The sequence below is a fragment of the Agelaius tricolor genome, unplaced genomic scaffold (genome assembly GCF_023055355.1).
Source record: "Agelaius tricolor isolate 1412-34295 unplaced genomic scaffold, bAgeTri1.0.p SCAF_100, whole genome shotgun sequence".
Taxonomy (NCBI): domain Eukaryota; kingdom Metazoa; phylum Chordata; class Aves; order Passeriformes; family Icteridae; genus Agelaius; species Agelaius tricolor.
The window spans coordinates 288,185-316,099 of record NW_027269360.1 but is presented as its reverse complement, the minus strand read 5'-3'; the positions used below and the strand labels follow the sequence as shown (position 1 = coordinate 316,099).

The 27,915-nt window shown below is 44.2% G+C and overlaps 1 protein-coding gene and 1 long non-coding RNA gene across 2 annotated transcripts; one reads left to right on the top strand and one right to left on the bottom strand.

The window, feature by feature from the left end:
* Nucleotides 1–441: 441 nt before the first annotated feature.
* Nucleotides 442–25,438, bottom strand: LOC139586006 (tonsoku-like protein). The gene is made up of 6 exons (XM_071419131.1): nt 25,155–25,438; nt 18,845–18,986; nt 11,191–11,390; nt 8,788–8,861; nt 6,097–6,230; nt 442–3,195 (listed from the first exon to the last, which is right to left on the bottom strand). Exons 1-6 carry the CDS (start codon nt 25,287–25,289, stop codon nt 3,101–3,103), a joined length of 780 nt encoding a protein of 259 aa, XP_071275232.1. The 5' UTR covers nt 25,290–25,438; the 3' UTR covers nt 442–3,100.
* On the top strand, nt 19,055–20,144 carry LOC139586010 (uncharacterized). Its single transcript, XR_011677427.1, has 2 exons — nt 19,055–19,400; nt 19,643–20,144. It is a non-coding gene; the product is annotated as an uncharacterized lncRNA (long non-coding RNA).
* Nucleotides 25,439–27,915: the final 2,477 nt, after the last annotated feature.

Below are 27,915 nucleotides of genomic sequence, written 5' to 3'. Positions count from 1 at the left end.
TCCCCAAAATCTGTGAAAATTTCCTTTATTTTCTCAATATTTCTTGGTGTCATTCCCAGTTCAGACCAGTCCAGACCAGTTCAGACCAGTCCAGACCAGTTCAGACCAGCTCAGACCAGTTCAGACCAGTTCAAACTGGAGCCAGCAGAAGTTTGGGATAAATTGGATGAGAAAATTCCCAAAAATCTCCAAAATTTGTGAAAATTTCCTTTATTTTGTCAATGTTTCTTTGTGTCATTCCCAGTTCAAACCAGTTCAAACCAGTTCAGACCAGTCCAGACCAGTCCAGACCAGTTCAGACCAGTTCAGACTGGAGCCAGCAGAAGTTTGGAATAAATTGGATGAGAAAATCCCAAAAATCTTCAAAAATTCGTGAAAATTCCTTTATTTTCTCATTGATGTTGGGTTAAACTGGAGCCATTCCCAGTTCAGACCAGTCCAAACCAGTTCAGACCAGTTCAGACCAGTCCAGACCAGTTCAGACCAGTTCAGACCAGTCCAGACCAGTTCAAACTGGAGCCTCCAGAAGTTTGGAATAAATGGGAGGAGAAAAATCCCAAAAATCTTCAAAAATTCATGAAAATTTCCTTGATTTTCTCAATGTTTCTTGATGTGATTCCCAGTTCAAACCAGTTCAAACCAGTCCAAACTGGAGCCAGCAGAAGTTTGGAATAAATTGGATGAGAAAATCCCAAAAAATTCGTGAAAAATTCCTTTATTTTCTCAATGATGTTGGATTAAACTGGGAGCCATTCCCAGTCCAAACCAGTCCAAACCAGTTCAGACCAGTCCAAACCAGTTCAAACCAGTTCAGACCAGTCCAAACTGGAGCCAGCAGAAGTTTGGGATAAATGGGATGAGAAAATTCCCAAAAATCTTCAAAATTTGTGAAAATTTCCTTTATTTTGTCAATGTTTCTTGGTGTCATTCCCAGTTCAAACCAGTCCAGACCAGTTCAGACCAGTCCAGACCAGTCCAGACCAGTTCAGACCAGTTCAAACTGGAGCCAGCAGAAGTTTGGAATAAATGGGAGGAGAAAAATCCCAAAAATCTCCAAAATCCATGAAAAATTCCTTTATTTTCTCATTGATATTGGATTAAACTGGGAGCCATTCCCAGTTCAGACCAGTCCAGACCAGTTCAGACCAGTTCAAACCAGTTCAGACCAGTCCAAACTGGAACCAGAAGAAGTTTGGAATAAATTGGATGAGAAAATTCCCAAAAATCCCCAAAATCTGTGAAAATTTCCTTTATTTTCTCAATATTTCTTGGTGTCATTCCCAGTTCAGACCAGTCCAGACCAGTTCAGACCAGTCCAGACCAGTTCAGACCAGCTCAGACCAGTTCAGACCAGTTCAAACTGGAGCCAGCAGAAGTTTGGGATAAATTGGATGAGAAAATTCCCAAAAATCTCCAAAATCCATGAAAAATTCCTTTATTTTCTCATTGATATTGGATTAAACTGGAGCCATTCCCAGTCCAGACCAGTCCAGACCAGTTCAGACCGGTCCAGACCAGTCCAGACCAGTTCAGACCAGTCCAGACTGGAGCCAGCAGAAGTTTGGAATAAATTGGATGAGAAAATTCCCAAAAATTCGTGAAAATTTCCTTTATTTTCTCAATGTTTCTTGGTGTCATTCCCAGTTCAAACCAGTCCAAACCAGTCCAGACCAGTTCAAACCAGTCCAGACCAGTTCAGACCAGTTCAAACTGGAGCCTCCAGAAATTTGGAATAAATTGGATGAGAAAATTCCCAAAACTCTTCAAAATTTTGTGAAAATTTCCTTTATTTTCTCAATGTTTCTTGGTGTCATTCCCAGTTCAGACCAGTCCAGACCAGTCCAGACCAGTTCAGACCAGTTCAGCCCAGTTCAAACCAGTCCCAACCAGTCCATCCCAGTCCAAACCAGTTCAAACCAATCCAAACCATTTAAAACCAGTTCAAACCAGTTCAACCCAGTTCAAACCAGTCCAGACCAGTCCAAACCAGTCCCAACCAGTTCAGCCCAGTCCAAACCAGTTCAAACCATTTAAAACCAGTTCAACCCAGTTCAAATCAGTCCAGACCAGTTCAAACCATTTAAAACCAGTTCAAACCAGTCCCAACCAGTCCAAACCAGTTCAAACCAGTTCAGACCAATCCAAACCAGTTCAGACCAGTTCAGCCCAGTTCAAACCAGTCCAAACCATTTAAAACCAGTTCAAACCAGTCCAAACCAGTTCAAACCAATCCAAACCAGTCCAGACCAATCCAAACTATTCCAAACCAGTTTAAACCAGTCCATCCCAGTTCAAACCAATCCAAACCAGTTCATCCCAGTTCAAACCAGTCCCAACCAGTTCAGCCCAGTCCAAACCAATCCAAACCAGTTCATCCCAGTTCAAACCAGTCCAAACCAGTCCAAACCATTCCAAACCAATCCAGACCAGTTCAATCCAGCCCAGACCAGTTCAAACCAGTCCCAACCAATCCAAACCAGTTCAAACCATTTAAAACCAGTTCAACCCAGTTCAAACCAGTCCAAACCAGTTCAAACCAATCCAAACCAGTTCATCCCAGTTCAAACCAGTCCAAACCAGTCCAGACCAGTTCAAACCAGTCCAAACCAATCCAAACCAGTCCAAACCAGTTCAGACCAGTCCCAACCAATCCAAACCAGTTCAAACCAGTCCAAACCAGTTCATCCCAGTTCAAACCAGTCTAAACCAGTCCAGACCAATCCAAACTATTCCAAACCAGTTTAAACCAGTTCAAACCAGTCCAAACCAGTTCAATCCAGCCCAAACCAGTTCAAACCAGTCCCAACCAATCCAAACCAGTGCAAACCAGTTCAGACCAGTCCAAACCAGTCCCAACCAGTTCAGCCCAGTTCAAACCAGTCCAAACCATTTAAAACCAGTTCAACCAGTCCAAACCAGTTCATCCCAGTTCAAACAAATCCAAACCATTTAAAACCAGTTCAAACCAGTCCATCCCAGTTCAAACCAGTCCAAACCAGTTCAAACTAATCCAAACCAGTTCAAACCAGTCCCAACCAGTTCAGACCTGTCCAGACCAGTTCAAACCAATCCAAACCAGTTCATCCCAGTCCATCCCAGTTCATCCCAGTTCACTCCATCCTTTCCTCCTTGGCAGCCTCAGCTCCCGGATTTTGCCCCTGGCTCCTTCCAGCTCCACCTCCCCGAGGCCGCATCCTGGGGGAATTCCGGGAATTTTTGGGAATTTTGGGGATTTTTTGGGAATTTTTTGGGAATTTTGGGAATTTTTGGGAAAAATTCGCTTTTTTCCCAAAATTTTGGGCTTTTTTCCCCCCAAAATTGAGATTTTTTTACCCCCAAATTCAGATTTTTTTACCCCAAAATTCAGATTTTTTTACCCCCCAAATTCAGATTTTTTTACCCCAAAATTCAGATTTTTTTTACCCCCCAAATTCAGATTTTTTTACCCCAAAATTCAGATTTTTTACCCCCCAAAATTCAGATTTTTTAACCAGAAATTCTCAATGATTTCTCCAAATTTGGAATTTTTACCCCAAATTCTGAGGATTTCCCCAAAATTCCCAACATTTCCACCAAAATCCCCAATTTTTCCCCCCAAATTAGGTTTTATTCCTAAAAAATCCAATAATCCCCGCAAAATTCCCAATTTTCCCCCCAAAATTCCCAATTTTTCCCCCCAAAAATCCCAATTTTCCCCCCAAAATCCCCATTTTTCACCCAAATTCCCAATTTTCCCCCAAAATTCCCCCCAAATTAGTTTTTATTCCCAAAAATCCCCATTTTCCCCCCAAAATCCCCTTTTTTCCCCAAATTTCCCCATTTTTGCCCAAAATCCCCATTTTCCCCCAAAAATCCCAATTTCCCCCCAAAATTCCCAAATTTTCCCCCAAATTCCAGCATTTTCCCCCCAAAATCCTCATTTTCCCCAAAATTCCCATTATTTCCCAAAATCCCCATTTTCCCCCCAAAATCTCCATTTTTTCCCCAAATCCCCATTTTTTCCCTCCAAAATTCCCAATTTTTTTCCCAAAATCCTCATTTTCCCCCCAAAATCCCCATTTTTCCCCCAAATCCCGAATATTTCCCCCAAAATTCCCATTTTTTACCTCGAATTTCCCCATTATTTTCCTAAAATCCCCATTTGTTCCCCCAAACTTCCCCAATTTTTCCCCCCAAATTCCCCATTTTTCCCTCCAATTTTCCCCCCAAATCCCCAATTTTTTTCCCAAAATCCCCATTTTCCCCAATAAATTCCCCTTTTTTGCCCAAATTTCCCAATTTTTCCCTCAATTTTCCCCATTTTTCCCTCCAAAATTCCCCATTTTTGTCCAAATTCCCAATTTTTTACCTCAAATTCCCCATTTTTCCCCCAAATTCCCCATTTTTTCGCCAAATTTCCCCTCAATTTTCCCCATTTTCCCCCCAAATTTCCCCATTTCCCCCAAAATTCCCCATTTTCCCCCAAAAATCCCCAATATTTCCCCAAAATCCCCATTTTTACCTCAAAATTCCCCATTTTTTACCTCAAATCCCAGATTTTCCCCCCAAATTTTCCCATTTTTACACCAAATTTCCCCATTATTTCCCCTAAATTTCCCCATTTTCCCCCCAAAATCCCCATTTTTTACCTCAAATTTCCCCAATATTTTTCCCAAAATCCCCATTTTTACCTCAAAATTCCCCATTTTTTACCTCAAATCCCAGATTTTCCCCCCAAATTTTCCCATTTTTCCCCCAAATTTCCCCATTATTTCCCCTAAAATTCCCCATTTTCCCCCCAAAATCCCCATTTTTTTACCTCAAATTCCCCCAATATTTTTCCCAAAATCCCCATTTTTTCCCTCAATTTTCCCCATTTTTTACCAAATTTCCCCCTTTTTGCCCAAAATTCCCAATTTTTTACCTCAAAATTCCCATTTTTTACCTCAAATTTCCCTATTTTTTACCTCAAAATTCCCCATTTTTACCTCAAATTCCCCATTTTTCCGCCAAATTTCTCCCCCAAAATCCCCCATTTTCCACCCAAAATTCCCCTTTTCCCTCAATTTTCCCCATTTCCCCCCAAATTCCCCATTTTTACCCCAAATTCCCCCATTATTTCCCCAAATTTCCCCATTTTTCCCTCAATTTTCCCCATTTTTACCTCAAATTCCCAATTTTTTACCTCAAATTTCCCCCCCAAAATCCCCATATTTCCCCCCAGATTCCCCATTTTTTACCCCAAATTCCCCATTTTCCCCAATAAATTCCCCTTTTTTGCCCAAATTCCCCGTTTTTTCCCCCAAATCCCCATTTTTACCCCAAAATCCCCATTTTCCCCAATAAATTCCCCATTTTTGCCCAAAATTCCCCATTTTTTACCTCAAATTTCCCCATTTTCCCTCCAATTTTCCCCCCAAAATCCCCAATTTTTCTCCCCAAATTCCAGATTTTTCCCTCAATTTTCCCCAATTTTCTGCATTTTTGCCCAAAATTCCCCATTTTTACCTCAAAATTCCCATTTTTTACCTCAAATTTCCCCATTTTCCCCCAAATTTCCCCCCAAAATTCCCCATTTTCCTCCCCAAAATCCCCGTTCTTTACCCCAAAGTCCCCCAATATTTTTCCCAAAATCCCCATTTTCCCCAATAAATTCCCCTTTTTTGCCCAATTTCCCCATTTTTTACCTCAAAATCCCCAATTTTTCCCTCCAATTTTCCCCCAAAATCCCCAATTTTTCCCAAAATCCCCATTTTCCCCAATAAATTCCCCTTTTTTGCCCAAATTTCCCAATTTTTCCCTCAATTTTCCCCATTTTTACCCCAAATTTCCCCATTTTCCCCCCAAATTCCCAATTTTTTACCTCAAAATTCCCCATTTTCCCCCCATATTTCCCCATTTTTTCGCCAAATTTCCCCCCCAAAATCCCCATTTTCCCCCCCAAAATCCCCATTTTTTCCCCAAAATTCCCCCAATATTATTCCCAAAATCCCCATTTTTCCCCCCAAATTCCCCCCTATTCCCCCCAATCCCCATTTTCCCCAATAATTCCCCATTTTTGCCCAAATTCCCCGTTTTTTCCCCCAATTTCCCCATTTATTTTCTCCCCCCCCTCACCGGCCAGGCCGAGCCGCTCCAGGCCCCGCCCCCTCCGGCCCAGCCCCTGCAGGAGCTCCCGGAAGGTTCCGGAAGCGAGGCCGGGATTGGCCGAGAGATCCAGGGAGAGCAGCGAGGGGCAGGCGGGGAGGGCCCTGCAATGGGGGAAAAATGGGGGAAATTGGGAAAATTGGCAACAAAATGGGGGAAATTGGGGGAAAATGGGGGGAAAATGGGGGAAAATGGGGAAAATTGGCATCAAAATGAGGCCCCCTCCGGCCCAGCCCCTGCAGGAGCTCCCGGAAGCGAGGCCGGGATTGGCCGAGAGATCCAGGGAGAGCAGGGACGGGCAGGCGGGGAGGGCCCTGCAATGGGGGACAAAAAATGGGAAAAAATGAGGAAAAAATGGAGCAAAATGGGGGAAAAAGGGGGAAAATGGGGAGAAAATGGGGAGAAAATGGGGGAAAATGGGGAAAATTGGCATCAAAATGAGGCCCCCTCCGGCCCAGCCCCTGCAGGAGCTCCCGGAAGCGAGGCCGGGATTGGCCGAGAGATCCAGGGAGAGCAGCGAGGGGCAGGCGGGGAGGGCCCTGCAATGGGGGAAAATGGGGGGAAATTGGGAAAAAATGGGGCAAAATGGGGAAAAATGAGAAAAAATGGGGAAAATTGATGGGAAAATGGGGGAAAAATGCGGAAAATTGGCACCAAAATGGGGGGAAAATGGGGAAATTTGACACCAAAATGGGGGAAAATGGAACCAAAATGGCGGCAAAATGGGGGAAAATTGGCATCAAAATGGGGGAAAATGGGAGAAAAAATGAGGAAAAAATGGGGCAAAATGGGGAAAAATGGGGCAAAATGGGGAAAATGGGGCAAAATGGGGGAATAATGGGGGAATAATGGGGGAAAATGGGGAAATTTGGCTTCAAAATGGGGGAAAAATGGGGGAAAATGGGAGAAAAATTGGGGGAAAATGGGGGAAAATGGGGAAAATTGGCAACAAAATGGGGAAAAATGGGGGAAAAATGGCAACAAAATGGCACCAAACTGGGGGAAATGGGGAAAAATGGGGAAAAAATGGGAAAAAATGGGGAAAATTGGATCCAAAATGGGAAAATAATGGGGAAAAATGGGGAAAATTGGCACCAAAATGGGGCAAAATGGGGGGAAAAGGCACCAAAAATGGGGAAAATGGGGAAAAACTGGGGAAAAATTGAACCAAAATGGGGAAAAATGGGGAAAATTGGCAACGAAATGGGGAAAATTGGCAACAAATGGCACAAAAATGGGGAAAATTGGGGAAAAAATGGGGAAAAATGGAACTAAAATGGGAGAAAAAATGGGGAAAATTGGGGCAAAATGGGGCAAAATGGGGGAAAATTGGCACCAAAATGGGGGAAAATGGGGAAAATTGGCACCAAAATGGGGAAAAATTTGGAAAAATTGGGTAAAAATGGGGGAAAATTGGAACCAAAATGGCACCAAAACACGGAAAAATGGCACCAAAATGGGGAAAATGGGGAAAAATGGCGGCAAAATGGGGCAAATTGGCAACAAAATGGGAGAAAAATGGGGAAAATGGCACCAAAATGGGGAAAATTGGGGAAAAATTGGGAAAAATGGCACCAAAATGGGGAAAATTTGCAATAAAATGGGGCAAAATGGGACCATAATGGCACCAAAATGGGGCAAAATGGTGAAAATTGGCAACAAAATGGCCCCAAATGGGGGAAATTGGCACCAAAATGGCCTAAAAAGGTTAAAAATGGTGAAAATCGGCATCAAAATGGCCCAAAATGGCACAAAATGGAGAAAATTGGCACCAAAATGGTGCCAAAAATTGGCACCAAAAGGGACCAAAGTGCCCCAAAATGACCCAAAATGGGGAAAATTGGCCCCCAAATGACCCCAAAATGACCCAAAATGGCACCGCTTGTCACCAAATGGCCCCAAAGTGGCACCAAAATGACCCTAAATGGCCCAAGGTGTCCCCGGGGTGTCCCCAAGGTGTCCCCAGTGTCCCCAGGGTGTATCCAGTGTCCCCAAGGTGTCCCCCAGGGTGTCCCCAGGGTGTCCCCAGGGTGTCCCCGCTGTCCCTAATGTGTCCCCAGGGTGTCCCCAAGGTCTCCCCATGGTGTCCCCTGGGTGTCCCCAAGGTGTCCTTAATGTCCCCAGGGTGTCCCCAGGGTGTCCCCGCTGTCCCCATGCTGTCCCCAATATCCCCAGGGTGTCCCTGGGGTGTCCCCAATGTCCCCAAGGTGTCCCCCCAAGGTGTCCCCGCTGTCCGCAGGGTTTTCCCAAGGTGTCCTCAGGGTGTCCTCAATGTGTCCCCACTGTCCCCAAGGTGTCCCTGGGGTGTCCCCAAGGTGTCCCCAATGTGTCCTTAATGTCCCCAAGGTGTCCCTGGGGTGTCCCCAGGGTGTCCCCAGTGTGTCACCAAGGTGTCCCTGCTGTCCCTGGGGTGTCCCTGGGGTGTCCCCAGTGTCCCCAAGGTGTCCTTAATGTCCCCAAGGTGTCCCCAAGGTGTCCCCGCTGTCCCAAATGTGTCCCCAATGTCCCCCCAAGGTGTCCCCGGGGTGTCCCCGGTGTCCCCAGGGTGTCCCCAATGTCCCCAATGTGTCCCTGCTGTCCCTAAGGTGTCCCCAATGTCCCCAGGCTGTCCCCGCGGTGTCCCCGGGGTGTCCCCGCGGTGTCCCCAAGGTGTCCCCTCACCGTGCCAGCTCATCGATGTCCCCGTCCCTCAGGTGGTTCCCGGCCAGCGAGAGGTGACAGAGGGCACAGCCGGGCTGGCAGGGACAGTGCGGTGACACCGGTGACGTCACCAGGGTCACCAAGGTCACCAGGGTCACCCAGAACCGCCCACAATGGCCCAAAGGGTCCCTGATGTCACCAAGGTCCCCAGTGTCCCCAATGTCCCCAACAACCCCAATGTCCCACAAAGTCCCCAAAGTCCCCAATGTCCCCAAGGTCCCCAATGTCCCCTGAGTGTCCCCAATGTCCCCAGCGTCATCCATGGTGCCAATGTCCCCAATGTCCCAAATGTCCCCAACATTCCCAACAACCCCAATGTCCCTCCAATGTCCCCAGACCTCCTGAGTGTCCCCAATGTCCCCAATCCCTCCAAAAGTCCCCAATTGCTCCAAATGTCCCCAAAAATTGCTGAAGTCCCCAAATCCCAACAACCTCAATGTCCCAAATGTCCCTGATCCCCACAATGTCCCCAACACTCCCAATGTCCCCAACACCAAAATGTCCCCAACGCCACCAAACGTCCCCAGTCCCCACAGTGTCCCAAACACTCCCAATGTCCCCAATGTCCCCCATGTTCCCAACACCCCTAAATGTCTCCAACGTTCCCAGTGTCCCCAGGTCCCCTGAGTGTCCCCAACATCCCCAACCCATCCACGTCTCCAGTCCCCCTGAGTGTCCCCAATGTCCCCAGACCTGCTGCAGGTACTCGGCCACCTCCCTGCCCATGTCCCCAATGTCCCCAACATTCCCAATGTCCCCAACATTCCCAATGTCCCCAATGTCCCCAGTCCCCCTGAGTGTCCCCAATGTCCCCCATGTTCCCAACACCCCCAAATGTCTCCAACGTTCCCAGTGTCCCCAACGCTCCAAATGTCCCCAATCCCCCCAGTGTCCCCAAAACTGCAAATGTTCTTCTTGTCCCCAATGTCCCCAAATCCCAACATCCCCCAATGTCCCCAAAACCCCTAAATGTCCCCAACACCCCCAATGTCCCCCCATTGTCCCCAATGGGCCCCCATTGCCCCCAACACCCCTAAGGTCCCTCATGTCCCAAATGTCCCCAGCACTCCCAATGTCCCCAATCCCCCCAGTGTCCCCAGTCCCCCTGAGTGTCCCCAATGTCCCCGAGTGTCCCCAGACCTGCTGCAGGTACTCGGCCACATCCCTGCCCATGTCCCCAATGTCCTCCCAATGACCCCAAAATCCCCAATGTCCTCCCAATGTCCCCAATCCCCCCCAATATCCCCAGCACCCCCAATACCCCAATGTCCTCCCAATGTCCCCAACATTCCCAGTGTCCCCGAGTGTCCCCAATCCCTGCTGCAGGTACTCGGCCACATCCCTGCCCATGTCCCCAATGTCCCCAACATCCTCCCAATGTCCCCAACATCCCCAACGTCCTCCCAATGTCCCCAACATTCCCAATGTCCCCAATCCCCCCAATGTCCCCAATGTCTCAAATCCCCCCAATCCCCCCAATGTCCCCATCACCCCCAATGTCCCCAATGTCCCCAGTGTCCCCAGACCTGCTGCAGGTACTCAGCCATGTCCCTGCCCATGTCCCCAACGTCCCAATGTCCTCCCAATGACCCCAAAATCCCCAATGTCCTCCCAATGTCCCCAATCCCCCCAGTGTCCCCAATATCTCAAATTCCCCCAATCCCCCCCAATATCCCCAATGTCCTCCCAATGTCCCCAACATTCCCAATGTCCCCAATGTCCCCAACACCCTCAATGTCCCCAACATTCCCAATGTCCCCAGTCCCCCTGAGCGTCCCCAATGTCCCAAACATAAAAATGTCCCCAACATCAACCAATGTCCCAAACGTCCCCAATTCCCCCAATGTCCCCAGTCCCCACAATGTCCCCAATGTCCTCAATGTTCCCAACACCCCTAAATGTCCCCAGTCCCCCTGAGTGTCCCCAACATCCGCAATTGCCCCAATGTCCCCAATCCCCCCACGTGTTCCCAATGTCCCCGAGTGTCCTCAACACCCCCAATGTCCCCATCACCCCCAATGTCCCCAATGTCCCCAATCCCCCTAAGTGTCCCCAATGTCCTCCCAATGTCCCCAACATTCCCAATGTCCCCGAGTGTCCCCAGACCTGCTGCAGGTACTCGGCCACCTCCCTGCCCATGTCCCCAACGTCCCCAACGTCCCAATGTCCTCCCAATGTCCCCAACATCCCCAATGTCCTCCCAATGTCCCCAACATCCCCAATGTCCTCCCAATGTCCCCAATCCCCCCAATGTCCCCAATAGCTCAAATCCCCCCAATCCCCCCCAATATCCCCATCACCCCCAATGTCCCCAATGTCCTCCCAATGTCCCCAACATTCCCAATGTCCCAAATGTCCCCATACCTGCTGCAGGTACTCGGCCACGTCCCTGCCGATGTCCCCTCTGCTGTCCCCTCTGCTGTCCCCTCTGTTGTCCCCTCCGGTGACCGATGCCAGCTCCAGGCTGCGCAGGCCCCGCGCCGGGATCGTCCTCAGGAGCTGCCGCAGCCCCGCCCGGCCCAGGGGGTTGTAGGACAGGGCCAGCGCCCGCAGAGGGGACGTCTCTGCCACCAGGGCACATTCCCAGGATTATTCCCAAAGTTTGTCCCAAAATTCCCGTGATTTTCCAAAAAAATTTCCCAGAATTCGCACGATTTTCCCCCCAAAATTCCCATTTTTGGGCCCCAAAATTCGTCCCAAATTTTTTCCCATAATTCCCAGAATTATTCCCAAATTTTATCCTCAGAATTCCCACAATTTCCCCCCAAAATTCGTCCCAAAATTCCCAGAATTCTTCCCAAATTTTTCCCCAAATTCCCACAAAATTTTCCCCCCAAAATTCCCATCAAATTCCCATTTGTGGCCCCAAAATTCTTCCCAAAATTCCTAGAATTATTCCCAAAATTCGTCCCAAAATTCCCAGGATTATTCCCAAATTTTCCCCCAAAATTTTCAATAGAATTTGCCAAAATTCTCACAGTTTTGTCCCAAAATTCCCATAAAATTCCCATTTTTTCACCCAAAATTCGTCCCAAAATTCCAAGAATTTGTCCAAAAATTATTCCCAAAATTCCCAGAATTATTCCCAAAATTTTTCCCAAAAATTCCCATAAAATTTTGTCCCAAAATTCCCACAACTTCCCCCCAAATTTCATCCCAAAATTCCCAGAATTATTCCCAAATTTTTCCCCAAATTCCCACAAATTTTTCCCCAAATTCCCACAATTTTCCCCCCAAAATTCCCATCAAATTCCCATTTTTGGCCCCAAAATTAGTTCCAAAATTCCAAGGATTATTCCCAGTTTTTTTCCTAAAATTCGTCCCAAAATTCCCAGGACTATTCCCAATTTTTTTCCCAAAATTCCCAGGATTATTCCCAAATTTTATCCCCAAAATTCCAACAATTTCCCATAAAATTTTCCCAAAATTCCCACAATTTTCCCCCAAAATTCCCATCAAATTCCCATTTGTGGCCCCAAAATTCTTCCCAAAATTCCTAGAATTATTCCCAAAATTCGTCCCAAAATTCCCAGGATTATTCCCAAATTTTCCCCCAAATTTTCAATAAAATTTTCCAAAATTCTCACAGTTTTGTCCCAAAATTCCCATAAAATTCCCATTTTTTTCACCCAAAATTCGTCCCAAAATTATTTCCAAAATTCCCAGAATTATTCCCAAATTGTTTCCCAAAAATTCCCATAAAATTTTGTACCAAAATTCCCACAACTTCCCCCCAAAATTCCCACAAAATTCCCATTTTCGGCCCCAAAATTCGTCCCAAAATTCCCAGAATTATTCCCAAATTTTATCCTCAAAATTCCCACAATTTCCCATAAAATTTTTGCAAAATTCCCAATATTTTCCCCCCAAAATTCCCATAAAATTCCCATTTTCGGCCCCAAAATTCCCAGAATGATTCCCAAATTTTATCCCCAAAATTCCAACAATTTCCCATAAAATTTTCCCAAAATTCCCAGAATTATTCCCAAATTTTATCCTCAAAATTCCCACAATTTTCCCCCAAAATTCGTCCCAAAATTCCCAGAATTATTCCCAAATTTTTCCCAAAATTCCCACAATTTTCCCCCCAAAATTCCCATCAAATTCCCATTTTTGGCCCCAAAATTAGTCCCAAAATTCCCAGGATTATTCCCAGTTTTCTTCCTAAAATTCCCAGAATTCGTCCCAAAATTCCCAGGACTATTCCAAATTTTTTTCCCAAAATTCCCAGAATTATTCCCAAATTTTATCCCCAAAATTCCCACAATTTCCCATAAAATTTTCCCAAAATTCCCAATATTTTCCCCCCAAAATTCCCATTTTCGGCCCCAAAATTCCCAGAATTATTCCCAAAATTCGGCCCAAAATTCCCAGGATTATTCCCAAATTTTCCCCAAAATTTTCAATAAAATTTTCCAAAATTCTCACAATTTTCCCCCAAAATTCCCATCAAATTCCCATTTTTTCACCCAAAATTCGTCCTAAAATTCCAAGAATTTGTCCCAAAATTCTTCCCAAAATTCCCAGAATTATTCCCAAATTTTATCCTCAAAATTTCCACAATTTCCCATAAAATTTTCCCAAAATTCCCAGAATTCTTCCCAATTTTTTCCCAAAATTCCCAGAATTATTCCCAAATTTTATCCTCAAAATTCCCACAATTTCCCCCCAAAATTTGTCCCAAAATTCCCAGAATTCTTCCCAAATTTTTCCCCAAAATTCGTCCCAAAATTCCCAGAATTCTTCCCAAATTTTTCCCCAAAATTCGTCCCAAAATTCCCAGAATTATTCCCAAATTTTTCCCCAAATTCCCACAAAATTTCCCCAAAATTCCCACAATTCCCCCCCCAAAATTCCCATCAAATTCCCATTTTCGGCCCCAAAATTCCCAGAATTATTCCCAAAATTCCAAATTTTTTTTTTTCCTTAAAATTTTCCTTTTTCCCCAAAAAATTTCCCAGATTTTTCCCCCCCAAATTCCCATTTTTCCACCCAAAATTTCCATTTCCCTCTAAAATTATTAGGATTTTTCCCAGATTTTTTCCAAAAATTCCAATATTTTTCCCCTAAAATTCCAAATTTTTCCCCAAAAAATTCCTGGATTTTTCCTCCAAAATTTCCATTTTCCCCAAAATTCCGTTTTTTTCCAAACTTCCAATATTTTCCCCTAAATTCCTGATCTTTTCCCCAAAATTATTAATTTTCGCCCAAAATTTTGGGGCTTTTTCCCCCCAAAAAATTCCAAATTTTTTCCCTCAGATTTTCCTTTTCTCCCCAAAAGATTTCCAGGATTTTTCCCCCAAAAATTCAAATTATTTTTTCCTCAAAAATTCCCTTTTTTCTCTAAAAAAAAATTCCAGGTTTTTCCCCAAAATTCCTTTCTTCCCCCCTAAATTCCCATTTTTCTCTAAATTCCCAATTTTACTGCCCAAAATTCCCCTTTTACTCCCCCGAAATTATTGCAAGTTTTTCCAAAATTTTCCCCCCAACTTCCCAATTTTTTTGCCCCAAAATTCCCTTTTTTATAATTTAAAAATCCCAATTTCACCCAAAATTCCAATATTTTTCCCTAAATGGCAGCTACTTCCCCAAAAAATTCCATTCTATCCCCAAAAATTCCATTTTTCCCTCAAAAAATCCATTTTTCCCTAAAATTCCATTTTTTATCCTAAAATTTCCTTTTTTACCCCAAAGTTTCCATTTTTCTCCCAAAAATTCCATTTTCCCCCCAAAAGTGAAATTTTCCCCCAAACATTCAATTTTACCCCAATATTTCCATTTTATACCCCAAAAATTCCATTTTTCTTGCCCTAAAAATTCAATTTTTCCCCCAAAATTCCATTTTCCCCAAAAAATCCTTTTACCTCAAAAATTCCATTTTTTCCCCTAAAAATTACATTTTTTACCTCAAAAATTCCATTTTTTACCCCAAAAATCCCCATTTTTTTCCCAAAATCCCCGTTTTTCCCCCAAAATCCCCATTTTCCCTCACCTGGGATGGGGAAGGCCTCAGTGAGGCCGCAGCCCTGGACACTCACAGTGACCACTCCCAATCAAAATCCCAATTTTTTACCCAAAAAATTCCAATATTTTACCCCAAAAATTCCATTTTTTACCCTAAATCTCCATTTTTTCCCTAAAAGTCTCATTTTTTTTCCCAAAATCCCCATTTTTCACCCCAAAATCCCCATTTTCCCTCACCTGGGATGGGGAAGGCCTCAGTGAGGCCGCAGCCCTGGACATTCACAGTCACCACTCCCAATCAAAACCCAATCAAAATTCCAAATTTTTACCCCAAAAATTCCACTTTTTACCACAAAAATCCCATTTTTTACCCTAAATCCCCATTTTTTCCCAAGAAGTCAAAATTTTTTTCCTAAAACCCCCATTTTTCACCCCAAAATCCCCATTTTCCCCTCACCTGGGATGGGGAAGGCCTCGGTGAGGCCGCAGCCCTGGACATTCACAGTCAACACTCCCAATCAAATCCCAATCAAAATTCCAATTATTTACCCCAAAAATTCCATTTTTACCCCAAAAATTCCATTTTTACCCCAAAAATTCCATTTTTTACCCCAAAAATCCTATTTTTTTCCCAAAATCCCCGTTTTTCCCCCCAAAATCTCCATTTTCCCTCACCTGGGATGGGGAAGGCCTCAGTGATGCCGCAGCCCTGGACATTCACAGTGACCACAGAGTGACCACTCCCAATCAAATCCCAATCAAAATTCCAATTTTTTACCCCAAAAATCCCCAATTTTTGCCCAAAATCCCCATTTTATTTTCCCAAAATTGCCCTTTTTCCCCCCAAAATTCCCATTATTCCTCACCCGGGATGGGGAAGGCCTCGGTGAGGCCGCAGCCCTGGAGTTGCACAGTGACCACAGAGTGACCAATCCCAATCAAATCCCAATCAAAATTTCCATTTTTTACCCCAAAAATCCCCATTTTTTTCCCTAAAATTCCTATTTTTTTCCCAAAATCCCCATTATTCATCCCAAAATCTCTATTTTTTGCTCACCTGGGATGCGGAAGGCCCCGTGAGGCCGCAGCCCTGGACATTCAGTGACCACTCCCAATCAAATCCCAATCAAAATTCCAATTTTTTTACCCCAAAAAATTCCATTTTTACCTCAAAAATTCCATTTTTTACCCCAAAAATCCCCATTTTTTTCCCAAAATCCCCGTTTTTCCCCCCAAAATCTCCATTTTCCCTCACCTGGGATGGGGAAGGACTCAGTGAGGCCGCAGCCCTGGACACTCACAGTGACCACAGAGTCACCACACCCAATCAAAATCCAATCAAAATTCCAATTTTTTACCCCAAAAATTCCCATTTTTTCCCCAAAATTCCATTTTTTACCCTAAGAGTCCCAATTTTTTTCCCAAAATCCCCATTTTTCACCTCAAAATTCCCTTTTTTTTCTCAGCTAGGATGGGGAAGGCCTCAGTGAGGCCGCAGCCCTGGACATTCACAGTGACCACTCCCAATCAAATCCCAATCAAAATTCCAATTTTTTTACCCCCCAAAAATTCCATTTTTACCCCAAAAATCCATTTTTTACCCCAAAAATCCTATTTTTTCCCAAAATCCCCGTTTTTCCCCCAAAAATCCCCATTTTCCCTCACCAGGGATGGGGAAGGCCTCAGTGAGGCCGAAGCCCTGGACATTCACAGTGACCACTCCCAATCAAATCCCAATCAAAATTCTGATTTTTTACCCCAAAAATTCCAATTTTTTCCCCAAAATTCCATTTTTTACCCTAAGAGTCCCAATTTTTTTCCCAAAATCCCCACTTTTCACCTCAAAATTCCCTTTTTCTTCTCAGCTAGGATGGGGAAGGCCTCAGTGAGGCCGCAGCCCTGGACATTCACAGTGACCACTCCCAATCAAATCCCAATCAAAATTCCAATTTTTTACCCCAAAAAATTCCATTTTTACCCCAAAAATCCCATTTTTTACCCCAAAAATCCCCATTTTTTTCCCAAAATCCCCGTTTTTCACCCCAAAATCCCCATTTTCCCTCACCTGGGATGGGGAAGGCCTCAGTGAGGCTGCAGCCCTGGACATTCACAGTCACCACTCCCAATCAAAACCCAATCAAAATTCCAAATTTTTACCCCAAAAATTCCACTTTTTACCACAAAAATACCATTTTTTACCCTAAATCCCCATTTTTTCCCTAGAAGTCAAAATTTTTTTCCTAAAACCCCCATTTTTCACCCCAAAATCCCCATTTTCCCCTCACCTGGGACGGGGAAGGCCTCAGTGAGGCCGCAGCCCTGGACATTCAGAGCGACCACTCCCAATAAAACCCCCATAAAAATTCCATGATTTTACCTCAAAAATTCCATTTGTTACCCCAAAAATTCTTTTTTTACCTTAAAATTCCCATTTTTTTTCCCAAAATCCCCATTTTTCACCCCAAAATCCCCATTTTTCCTCACCCGGGATGGGGAAGGCCTCAGTGAGGCCGCAGCCCTGGACATTCACAGTCACCACTCCCAATCAAATCCCAATCAAAATTCCAATTATTTACCCCAAAAATTCCAATTTTTTCCCCAAAATTCCATTTTTTACCCTAAATCCCCATTTTTTCTCTAAACGTTTCAATTTTTTCCCAAAATCCCCGTTTTTTCCCCCAAAATCCCCATTTTCCCCTCACCTGGGACAGGGAAGGCCTCAGTGAGGCCGCAGCCCTGGACATTCACAGTCACCACTCCCAATCAAGTCCCACTCAAAATTCCAATTTTTTACCCCAAAATTTCCATTTTTTACCCCAAAAATCCCCATTTTTTTCCCAAAATCCCCGTTTTTTCCCCCAAAAATCCCCATTTTCCCCTCACCTGGGACAGGGAAGGCCTCAGTGAGGCCGCAGCCCTGGACACTCACAGTAACCACAGAGTGACCACTCCCAATCAAATCCCAATCAAAATTTCCATTTTTTATGCCAAAAATCCCATTTTTTACCCCAAAAATCCCCTTTTTTTCCCCAAAATCCCCGTTTTTCCCCCCAAAATCCCCATTTTCCCTCACCTGGGATGGGGAAGGCCTCAGTGAGGCCGCAGCCCTGGACATTCACAGTGACCACTCCCAATCAAATCCCAATCAAAATTCCAATTTTTTACCCCAAAAATCCCATTTTTTAGCCTAAAATTTCCATTTTTTACCCTAAGAGTCCCATTTTTTTTCCCAAAATCCCCATTTTTCACCCCAAAATCCCCTTTTTCCCTCACCTGGGATGGGGAAGGCCTCGGTGAGGCCGCAGCCCTGGACATTCACAGTGACCACTCCCAATCAAATCCCAATAAAAATTCCAAAGTTTTACCCCAAAACCGCAATTTTTTACCCCAAAAATCCCATTTTTTTACCCTAAAATCCCCATTTTTTCCCCAAAATCCCCGTTTTTCCCCCCAAAATCTCCATTTTCCCTCACCTGGGATGGGGAAGGCCTCGGTGAGGCCGCAGCCCTGGACACTCACAGTGACCACAGAGTGACCACTCCCAATCAAAACCCAATCAAAATTCCAATTTTTTACTCCAAAAATTCCCATTTTTTCCCCAAAATTCCATTTTTTACCCTAAGAGTCCCAATTTTTTTCCCAAAATCCCCATTTTTCACCTCAAAATTCCCTTTTTTTTTCTCAGCTAGGATGGGGAAGGCCTCAGTGAGGCCGCAGCCCTGGACATTCACAGTGACCACTCCCAATCAAATCCCACTCAAAATTCCAATTTTTTACCCCCAAAATTTCATTTTTAACCTCAAAAATCCCCATTTTTTCCCCAAAATCCCCATTTTTTCCCAAAATCCCCAATTTTCCCCACAAAAATCCCCATTTTTCCTCACCTGGGATGGGGAAGGCCTCGGTGAGGCCGCAGCCCTGGACATTCACAGTGACCACAGAGTCACCACTCCCAATCAAATCCCAATCAAAATTTCCATTTTTTACCCCCAAAAATCCCCATTTTTTTCCCAAAATCCCCGTTTTTATCCCCGTTTTTTCCCATTTTGCTCACCCGGGATGGGGAAGGCCTCGGTGAGGCCGCAGCCCCGCAGGTCCAGCGAGAGCAGGGCCGGGCACAGCCCCAGCAGCGCCGCCAGAGCGCGGCCACCAGGGGGACCCAGAGGGTTCAGGCTGAGATCCAGGACCTGCAGGGACTGAGAGGGACCAGAGTGACCAGGAGTGACCACTGAGTGACCACAGAGTGACCAATGAATGACCATGAGTGACCACAGAGTGACCACTGACCACAGAGTGACCAATGAGTGACCACTGACCACAGAGTGACCACTGAGTGACCAATGAGTGACCACTGAGTGACCACTGAGTGACCACTGAGTGACCAATGAGTGACCAATGAGTGACCAATGAGTGACCAATGAGTGACCAATGAGTGACCACAGAGTGACCACTGACCACAGAGTGACCAATGAGTGACCACTGACCACAGAGTGACCACTGAGTGACCAATGAGTGACCACTGAGTGACCACTGAGTGACCACTGAGTGACCAATGAGTGACCAATGAGTGACCAATGAGTGACCACAGAGTGACCAATGAATGACCATGAGTGACCACAGAGTGACCACTGACCACAGAGTGACCAATGAGTGACCACTGACCACAGAGTGACCACTGAGTGACCAATGAGTGACCACTGAGTGACCACTGAGTGACCACTGAGTGACCAATGAGTGACCACAGAGTGACCATGAGGGACCATGAGTGACCACTGACCACAGAGTGACCAATGAGTGACCAGGAGTGAACAGGAGTGACCAATGAGTGACCAGGAGTGACCACTGACCACAGAGTGACCACTGAGTGACCAATGAGTGACCACAGAGTGACCAATGAGTGACCAATGAGTGACCATGAGTGACCAATGAGTGACCAATGAGTGACCACAGAGTGACCAATGAGTGACCAATGAGTGACCCTGAGTGACCAATGAGTGACCACAGAGTGACCAATGAGTGACCACTGAGTGACCACTGAGTGACCAATGAGTGACCCTGAGTGACCAATGAGTGACCACAGAGTGACCAATGAGTGACCACTGAGTGACCACAGAGTGACCAATGAGTGACCAATGAGTGACCAATGAGTGACCACAGAGTGACCACTGAGTGACCAATGAGTGACCACAGAGTGACCAATGAGTGACCACAGAGTGACCACTGAGTGACCAATGAGTGACCACAGAGTGACCAATGAGTGACCACAGAGTGACCAATGAGTGACCACTGAGTGACCACAGAGTGACCAATGAGTGACCACAGAGTGACCAATGAGTGACCACAGAGTGACCAATGAGTGACCACTGAGTGACCACTGACCACAGAGTGACCAATGAGTGACCATGAGTGACCAGGAGTGACCAATGACCACAGAGTGACCACTGACCACAGAGTGACCAATGAGTGACCACTGACCACAGAGTGACCACTGAGTGACCACTGAGTGACCACTGACGACAGAGTGACCACAGAGTGACCACTGAGTGACCAATGAGTGACCAATGAGTGACCAATGAGTGACCAGGAGTGACCACAGAGTGACCATGAGTGACCACAGAGTGACCACAGAGTGACCACTGAGTGACCACTGAGTGACCACAGACTGACCACTGAGTGACCAATGAGTGACCACTGACCACAGAGTGACCACAGAGTGACCACTGAGTGACCACTGACCACAGAGTGACCAATGAGTGACCACAGAGTGACCATGAGTGACCATGAGTGACCACAGAGTGACCACAGAGTGACCAATGAGTGACCACAGAGTGACCACTGAGTGACCACAGACTGACCACTGAGTGACCAATGAGTGACCAATGAGTGACCAATGAGTGACCATGAGTGACCCTGAGTGACCACTGAGTGACCGTGAGTGACCACTGAGTGACCACTGAGTGACCACTGAGTGACCACTGAGTGACCAATGAGTGACCAATGAGTGACCACAGAGTGACCACAGAGTGACCAATGAGTGACCAATGAGTGACCAATGAGTGACCAATGAGTGACCACAGAGTGACCACAGAGTGACCAATGAGTGACCAATGAGTGACCATTGAGTGACCAATGAGTGACCAATGAGTGACCAATGAGTGACCACAGAGTGACCACAGAGTGACCAATGAGTGACCAATGAGTGACCAATGAGTGACCAGGAGTGACCACTGAGTGACCACAGAGTGACCACAGAGTGACCAATGAGTGACCAATGAGTGACCAATGAGTGACCAGGAGTGACCACTGAGTGACCACAGAGTGACCACAGAGTGACCAATGAGTGACCAATGAGTGACCATTGAGTGACCAATGAGTGACCAATGAGTGACCACTGAGTGACCAATGGATGCCAAATTTTTGGGGCATTTTTGCCATTTTTTTGCTCTATTTTTGCCATTTTTGGTGGGATTTTTTTGTGATTTTTTTTTAGGTTTTTTTTTGAGTTTTCTGTGATTTTTTAGGAATTTTTGGGGACTTTTTGGGGGACATTTTCTTTGATTTTTTGGGGGATTTTTGCCATTTTTTGGTGCCTTTTTTCCCATTTTTTCTGCTATTTCTGCCATTTTTGGTGGGATATTTTTGTGATTTTTTTTAGATTTTTAAGGTGTTTTCTGTGATTTTTGGGGTCTTTTTGTGGGATATTTTCTTTGATTTTTTGGGCTATTTTTGCCATTTTTTGGGTGGTTTTTTCCTTTTTTTGCGCTATTTTTACCATTTTGAAGGGATTTTTTGGTGATTTTTTAAAAGATTTTTAGTGTGTTTTCTGTGATTTTTGGGGACTTTTTGTGGGACATTTTCTTTGATTTTTTGAGGGCATTTTTGCCATTTTTTTCGCTAATTTTCCCATTTTTGAAGGAATTTTTTTGTCATTTTTTTTAGATTTTTCCAGTGTTTTCTGTGATTTTTGGGGTTTTTTTGTGGGACATTTTTTTCTATTTTTTGCGCTATTTTTGCCATTTTTTTTGGCTTTTTTAGACATTTTTTCTGCTAATTTTCCCATTTTGGGGTTTTTTTTTGTGACTTTTTTTAGATTTTTTTTTTGAGTTTTCTGTGATTCTTTTAGGAATTTTTGGGGATTTTTATGAGACATTTTTTCTGATTTTTTGGGGGATTTTTGCCTTTTTTTTTGGCTTTTTTGACATTTTTTTCTGCTAATTTTCCCATTTTTGAGGGCATTGTTTTGTGATTTTTTTTTAGATTTTTCGGGTGTTTTCTGTGATTTTTGGGGACTTTTTGTGGGACATTTTCTTCGATTTTTGGTGCTATTTTTGCCATTTTTTTGGGCTTTTTTTGACATTTTTTTCTGCTAATTTTGCCATTTTTGGGGGGATTTTTTTGTGATTTTTTTAGATTTTTTTTGAGTTTTCTGTGATTTTTTAAGAATTTTTGGGGATTTTTATGGGACATTTTTTCTGATTTTTTGGGGGGATTTTTGCCATTTTTTGGTGCTTTTTTTCCCATTTTTTTGCCCTATTTTTGCCATTTTTGCAGGGATTTTTTTTCGATTTTTTTTGGAGTTTTCTGTGATTTTTTAAGAATTTTTGGGGATTTTTATGGGACATTTTTTCTGATTTTTTGGGGTATTTTTGCCATTTTTTGGTGCTTTTTTCCCATTTTTTTTGCCCTATTTTTGCCATTTTTGCGGCGATTTTTTTTCGATTTTTTTTTGGAGTTTTCTGTGATTTTTTTAAGGAATTTTTGGGGATTTTTATGGGACATTTTTTTCGATTTTTTGTGCTATTTTTGCCATTTTTTTGGGCTTTTTTTGACATTTTTTTCTGCTAATTTTCCCATTTTTGGAGGAATTTTTGTGATTTTTTTTAGATTTTTTTTGGAGTTTTCTGTGATTTTTTTAGGAATTTTTGGGGATTTTTATGGGACATTTTTTCTGATTTTTTGGGGCATTTTTGCCTTTTTTTGGTGCTTTTTTTCCCATTTTTGGAGGAATTTTTGTGATTTTTTCTTAGATTTTTTTTGAGTTTTCTGTGATTTTTTAGGAATTTTTGTTGACTTTTTGTGGGACATTTTCTTTGATTTTTTGGGCTATTTTTGCCATTGTTTTGGGTGGTTTTTTTCCCATTTTTTTGCGCTATTTTTACCATTTTGAAGGGATTTTTTGGTGATTTTTTTTAAGATATTTACTGTGTTTTCTGTGATTTTTGGGGACTTTTTGTGGGATATTTTCCTTGATTTTTTTTGCTATTTTTCCCATTTTTAGGGGATTTTTTGTGATTTTTTTTTTAGATTTTTAGGGTTTTTTCCTTGGATTTTTGGGTTCTTTTGGGGATTTTTGTGGGACATTTTCCTTGATTTTTTGGGGCATTTTTGCCATTTTTCGCGCCATTTTCCCCATTTTTGGGGGGATTTTGTTTTGGTGATTTTTTTTCCCATTTTTTGTGCTATTTTTCCCATTTTCCAGGACAATTTTTGTGATTTTTTTTAGATATTTAGTGTGTTTTCTGTGCTTTTTGGTGGACTTTTTATGGGACATTTTTGCCATTTTCCGCGCCATTTTCCGCGCTATTTTCCCCATTTTTGGGGGGATTTTTTTTGGTGATTTTTTCCCATTTTTTGTGCTATTTTTGCCATTTTTGAGGGGATTTTTTTGTCATTTTTTTAGATTTTTCAGGCGCTTTCTGTGGTTTTTGGGGACTTTTTATGGGACATTTTCTTTGATTTTTTGGGGCATTTTTGCCTTTTTTTGCGCTATTTTTGGGGTGATTTTTTTTTGCTAATTTTTCCATTTTGGGGGGGGATTTTTTCTTAGATTTGTTTTTGAGTTTTCTGTGATTTTTTAGGAATTTTTGGGGTCTTTTTGTGGGACATTTTCTTTGAATTTTTGGGCTATTTTTGCCATTGTTTTGGGTGGTTTTTTTCCTTTTTTTTTGCGCTATTTTTACCATTTTGAAGGGATTTTTTGGTGATTTTTTTTAAGATATTTACTGTGTTTTCTGTGATTTTTGGGGACTTTTTGTGGGATATTTTCCTTGATTTTTTTGTGCTATTTTTCCCATTTTTAGGGGATTTTTTGTGATTTTTTTTTTAGATTTTTAGGGTTTTTTTCTTTGATTTTTGGGTTCTTTTGGGGACTTTTTGTGGGACATTTTCCTTGATATTTGGGGGCATTTTTGCCATTTTTCACGCCATTTTCCGCGCTATTTTCCCCATTTTTGGGGGGATTTTTTTTGGTGATTTTTTCCCATTTTTTGTGCTATTTTTGCCATTTTCGAGGGGATTTTTTTTAGATTTTTAAGGCGTTTTCTGTGATTTTTTTGGGGACTTTTTGTGGGATATTTCCTTGATTTTTTTTTTTTTTTGCTATTTTTCCCATTTTTAGGGGATTTTTTTGTGATTATTTTTTAGATTTTTAGGGTTTTTTTCTTTGATTTTTGGGTTCTTTTGGGGATTTTTGTGGGACATTTTCCTTGATTTTTGGGGGCATTTTTGCCATTTTTTGGGCGGGATTTTTGCCATTTTTTCGCACTATTTTTACCATTTTCGGGGGGATTTTTTGTGATTTTTTTAGATTTTTAGGGTGTTTTCTGTGATTTTAGGGGGACTTTTTCTGCGACATTTTTTCTGATTTTGGGTGGATTTTTCCCATTTTTGAGGCGATTTTTTTGTCATTTTTTTAGATTTTTCGGGTGTTTTCTGTGGTTTTGGGGGACTTTTTGTGGGATATTTTCTTTGATTTTTGTGCTATTTTTCCCATTTTTAGGGGATTTTTTGTGATTTTTTTTTTTTTTAGATTTTTAGGGTTTTTCCGTGATTTTTGTGAGACATTTTCCTTGATTCTGTAGGGCATTTTTGCCATTTTTCGCGCTATTTTTCCCCATTTTCAGGGGGATTTTTACCATTTTTTTCGCGCCATTTTCCGCGCTATTTTCCCCATTTCCGGGGGGATTTTTACCATTTTTTCGCGCCATTTTTCGCGCTATTTTTCCCCATTTTCGGGGGGATTTTTACCATTTTTTTCGCGCCATTTTTTGCGCTACTTTTCCCACTTTTGGGGGGATTTTTACCATTTTTTCGCGCCATTTTTCGCGCTATTTTCCCCATTTTCGGGGGGATTTTTACCATTTTTTCGCGCTATTTTTCGCGCTATTTTCCCCATTTCCGGGGGGATTTTTACCATTTTTTCGCGCTATTTTTCGCGCTATTTTCCCCATTTTCGGGGGGATTTTTACCATTTTTTCGCGCTATTTTTCGCGCTATTTTCCCCATTTTCGGGGGGATTTTTCCCATTTTTTCCCCCTATTTCCTCATTTTTGAGCCGATTTCGACGCCATTTTCCCCCCCCTCACCTGCAGGGCCGCTCCCGCCTGGCAGAGGCTGCGGATCCCGTGCGCTCCAATGCCCGCATTGGGCAGCGCCAGCCGCGCCAGCCCGGCCAGGCCGCCCAGGCTCTGCCCCAGCTCCCTCAGCGCCGGCTCCGCCATGGCCGCACTGCGCAGGCGCAGCTCCCGCAGCCCCTCCTGGAGACGGAGCGAGCGCAGCAGCGCCACCAAATGGCCGGGAGGGAGAACGACAGCGGGCGGCAGCTCCAGCGCTGAGCTCCGCCACTGCAGCGCCAGCAGCGACTCCAGGGCGGGAAATGGCTCTGGAAAAGGGAAAAAATGGAAATTTTGGAATAAATTGGGGATTTCTGAGGGAAAGTTTGAGATTTTTGGGAGAAATTTAGGATTTTTTTGTGCGAAATTTGGGAATTTTGGAGGAAATGCGGGAGTTTTACAGCAGGCGGCAGCTCCAGTGCCAGCAGTGACTGCAGGGCGGGAAAAGCCCTGGAAAAGGGAAAAATTGGGAAATTTTGTGGGAAAAAGTGGAAATATTGGAATAAATTAGGGATTTTTGAGGGAAAATTTGGGATTTTTGAGGGAAATGCGGGATTTTTGAGGGGAAATTTGGGATTTTTTAGAGGAAATGCGGGAGTTTTACAGTGGCAGCATCGAGCTCCGCCACTGCAGTGCCAGCAGCGACTCCAGGGCGGGAAAGGGCTCTGGGAAAGGGAAAAAATGGGGAATTTTGAGGGAAAAAGTGGAAATTTTGGAATAAATTGGGGATTTCTGAGGGAAAGTTTGGGATTTCTGAGGGAAATTTGGGATTTTGGGGGGAAAATTTGGGAGTTTTGTGCGAAAAGAGGGATTTTTGGAGGAAATGCAGGAGTTTTAGAGCAGCCGGCAGCTCCAGAGCCGAGCTCCGCCACTGCAGCACCAGCGGGAAACGGCGGGGAAAGGGAAAAAGTGGGGAATTTTTGGGGAAAAAGTGGAAATTTTGGAATAAATTGGGGATTTCTGAGGGAAAGTTTGGGATTTTTGAGGGAAATACGGAGGTTTGGGGGGGAAATTTGGGATTTTTGGGTCGAAATTTGGGATTTTTGAGGGAAATGCGGGAGTTTTTACAGCGGGCGGCAGCTCCAGGGCTGAGCTCCACCACTGCAGCGCCAGCAGCGACTCCAGGGCGGGAAAGGGCTCTGGGAAAGGGAAAAAATGGGGAATTGTGAGGGAAAAATTGGGAGTTTTGGAATAAATTGTGGATTTCTGAGGGAATATTTGGGATTTTTAGGGGGAAATTTGGGATTTTCGAAGGAAATGCGGGAGTTTTATAGCGGGCGGCAGCTCCGGCGCCGAGCTCCGCCCCTGCAGCGCCAGCGGGAAACGGCACGGGAAAAGGGAAAAATTGGGAAGTTTTGTGAGGAAAAAGTGGAAATTTTGGAATAAATTGGGGATTTCTGAGAGAAAGTTTGGGATTTTTGAGGGAAATTTGGGATTTTTTGGGGGAAATTTGGGATTTCTGGGCGAAATGTGGGAGTTTTACAGCGGCCGGCAGCTCCAGGGCCGGGCTCCGCCACTGCAGCGCCAGCAGCGACTCCAGGGCGGGAAAGGGCTCTGGGAAAGGGAAAAAATGGAAATTTTGGAATAAATTGGGGATTTCTGAGGGAAAGTTTGAGATTTTTGGGCGAAATGTGGGATTTTAGGGGGGAAATTTTGGGATTTTTTGGGGGTAATTTGGGAATTTTGGAGGAAATGCAGGAGTTTTATAGCGGGCAGCAGCTCCAGTGCCGAGCTCCACCGCTGCAGCGCCAGCAGCAACTCCAGGGCGGGAAACAGCTCTGGGAAAGGGAAAAAATTGGGAATTGTGAGGGAAAAATTGGGAGTTTTGGAATAAATTCGGGATTTTTGAGGGAAAATTTGGGATATTTGGGCGAAATGCGGGATTTTTGGAGGAAATGTGGGAGTTTTACAGCGGCCGGCAGCTCCAGCGCTGAGCTCCGCCACTGCAGCGCCAGCAGCGACTCCAGGGCGGGAAATGGAGCTGGAAAAGGGAAATTTTGTGGGAAAAAGTGGAAATTTTGGAATAAATTGGGGATTTCTGAGGGAAAATCGGGGATTTTTGAGGGAAATGCGGGATTTTTGGGGGGAATTTTGGGTTTTTTTTGGGCGAAATTTGGGATTTTCGAAGGAAATGCGGGAGTTTTACAGCGGGTGGCAGCTCCAGCGCCGAGCTCCGCCACTGCAGCGCCAGTGGGAAACGGCAGGGGAAAGGGAAAAATTGGGGAATTTTTTGGGGAAAAAGTGGAAATATTGGAATAAATTGGGGATTTCTGAGGGAAAATCGTGTATTTTTGAGGGAAATATGGGATTTTGGGGGGGAATTTTGGGATTTTTTGGGGGGAAATTTGGGATTTTTTTGGGGGAAATGTGGGAGTTTTACAGCGGCCGGCAGCTCCAGGGCTGAGCTCCGCCACTGCAGCGCCAGCAGCGACTCCAGGGCGGGAAATGGAGCTGGAAAAGGGAAATTTTGTGGGAAAAAGTGGAAATTTTGGAATAAATTGGGGATTTTTGAGGGAAAATTTGGGATTTTTGAGGGATATTTGGGAATTTTTGGGGGAAATTTGGGATTTTTGGGGGAAAATTTGGGTGTTTTGGAGGAAATGCGGGAGTTTTACAGCAGCCGGCAGCTCCAGAGCCGGGCTCTGCCACTGCAGCACCAGCGGGAAACGGCGGGGAAAGGGAAAAAGTGGGGAATTTTTGGGGAAAAAGTGGAAATTTTGGAATAAATTGGGGA

What these genes read in the sequence shown, in the direction of transcription:
- LOC139586006 (XM_071419131.1), bottom strand. Translation starts at nt 25,289, where the DNA reads ATGGCGGAGCCGGCGCTGAGGGAGCTGGGGCAGAGCCTGGGCGGCCTG. An exon ending in AGGCGGGAGCGGCCCTGCAG is followed by an intron (nt 18,987 to 25,154) that starts GTGAGGGGGGGG and finishes GGTCCCTCTCAG; the next exon opens with TCCCTGCAGGTCCTGGATCT. An exon ending in CGAGGCCTTCCCCATCCCGG is followed by an intron (nt 11,391 to 18,844) that starts GTGAGCAAAATG and finishes CCCTGGTGGCAG; the next exon opens with AGACGTCCCCTCTGCGGGCG.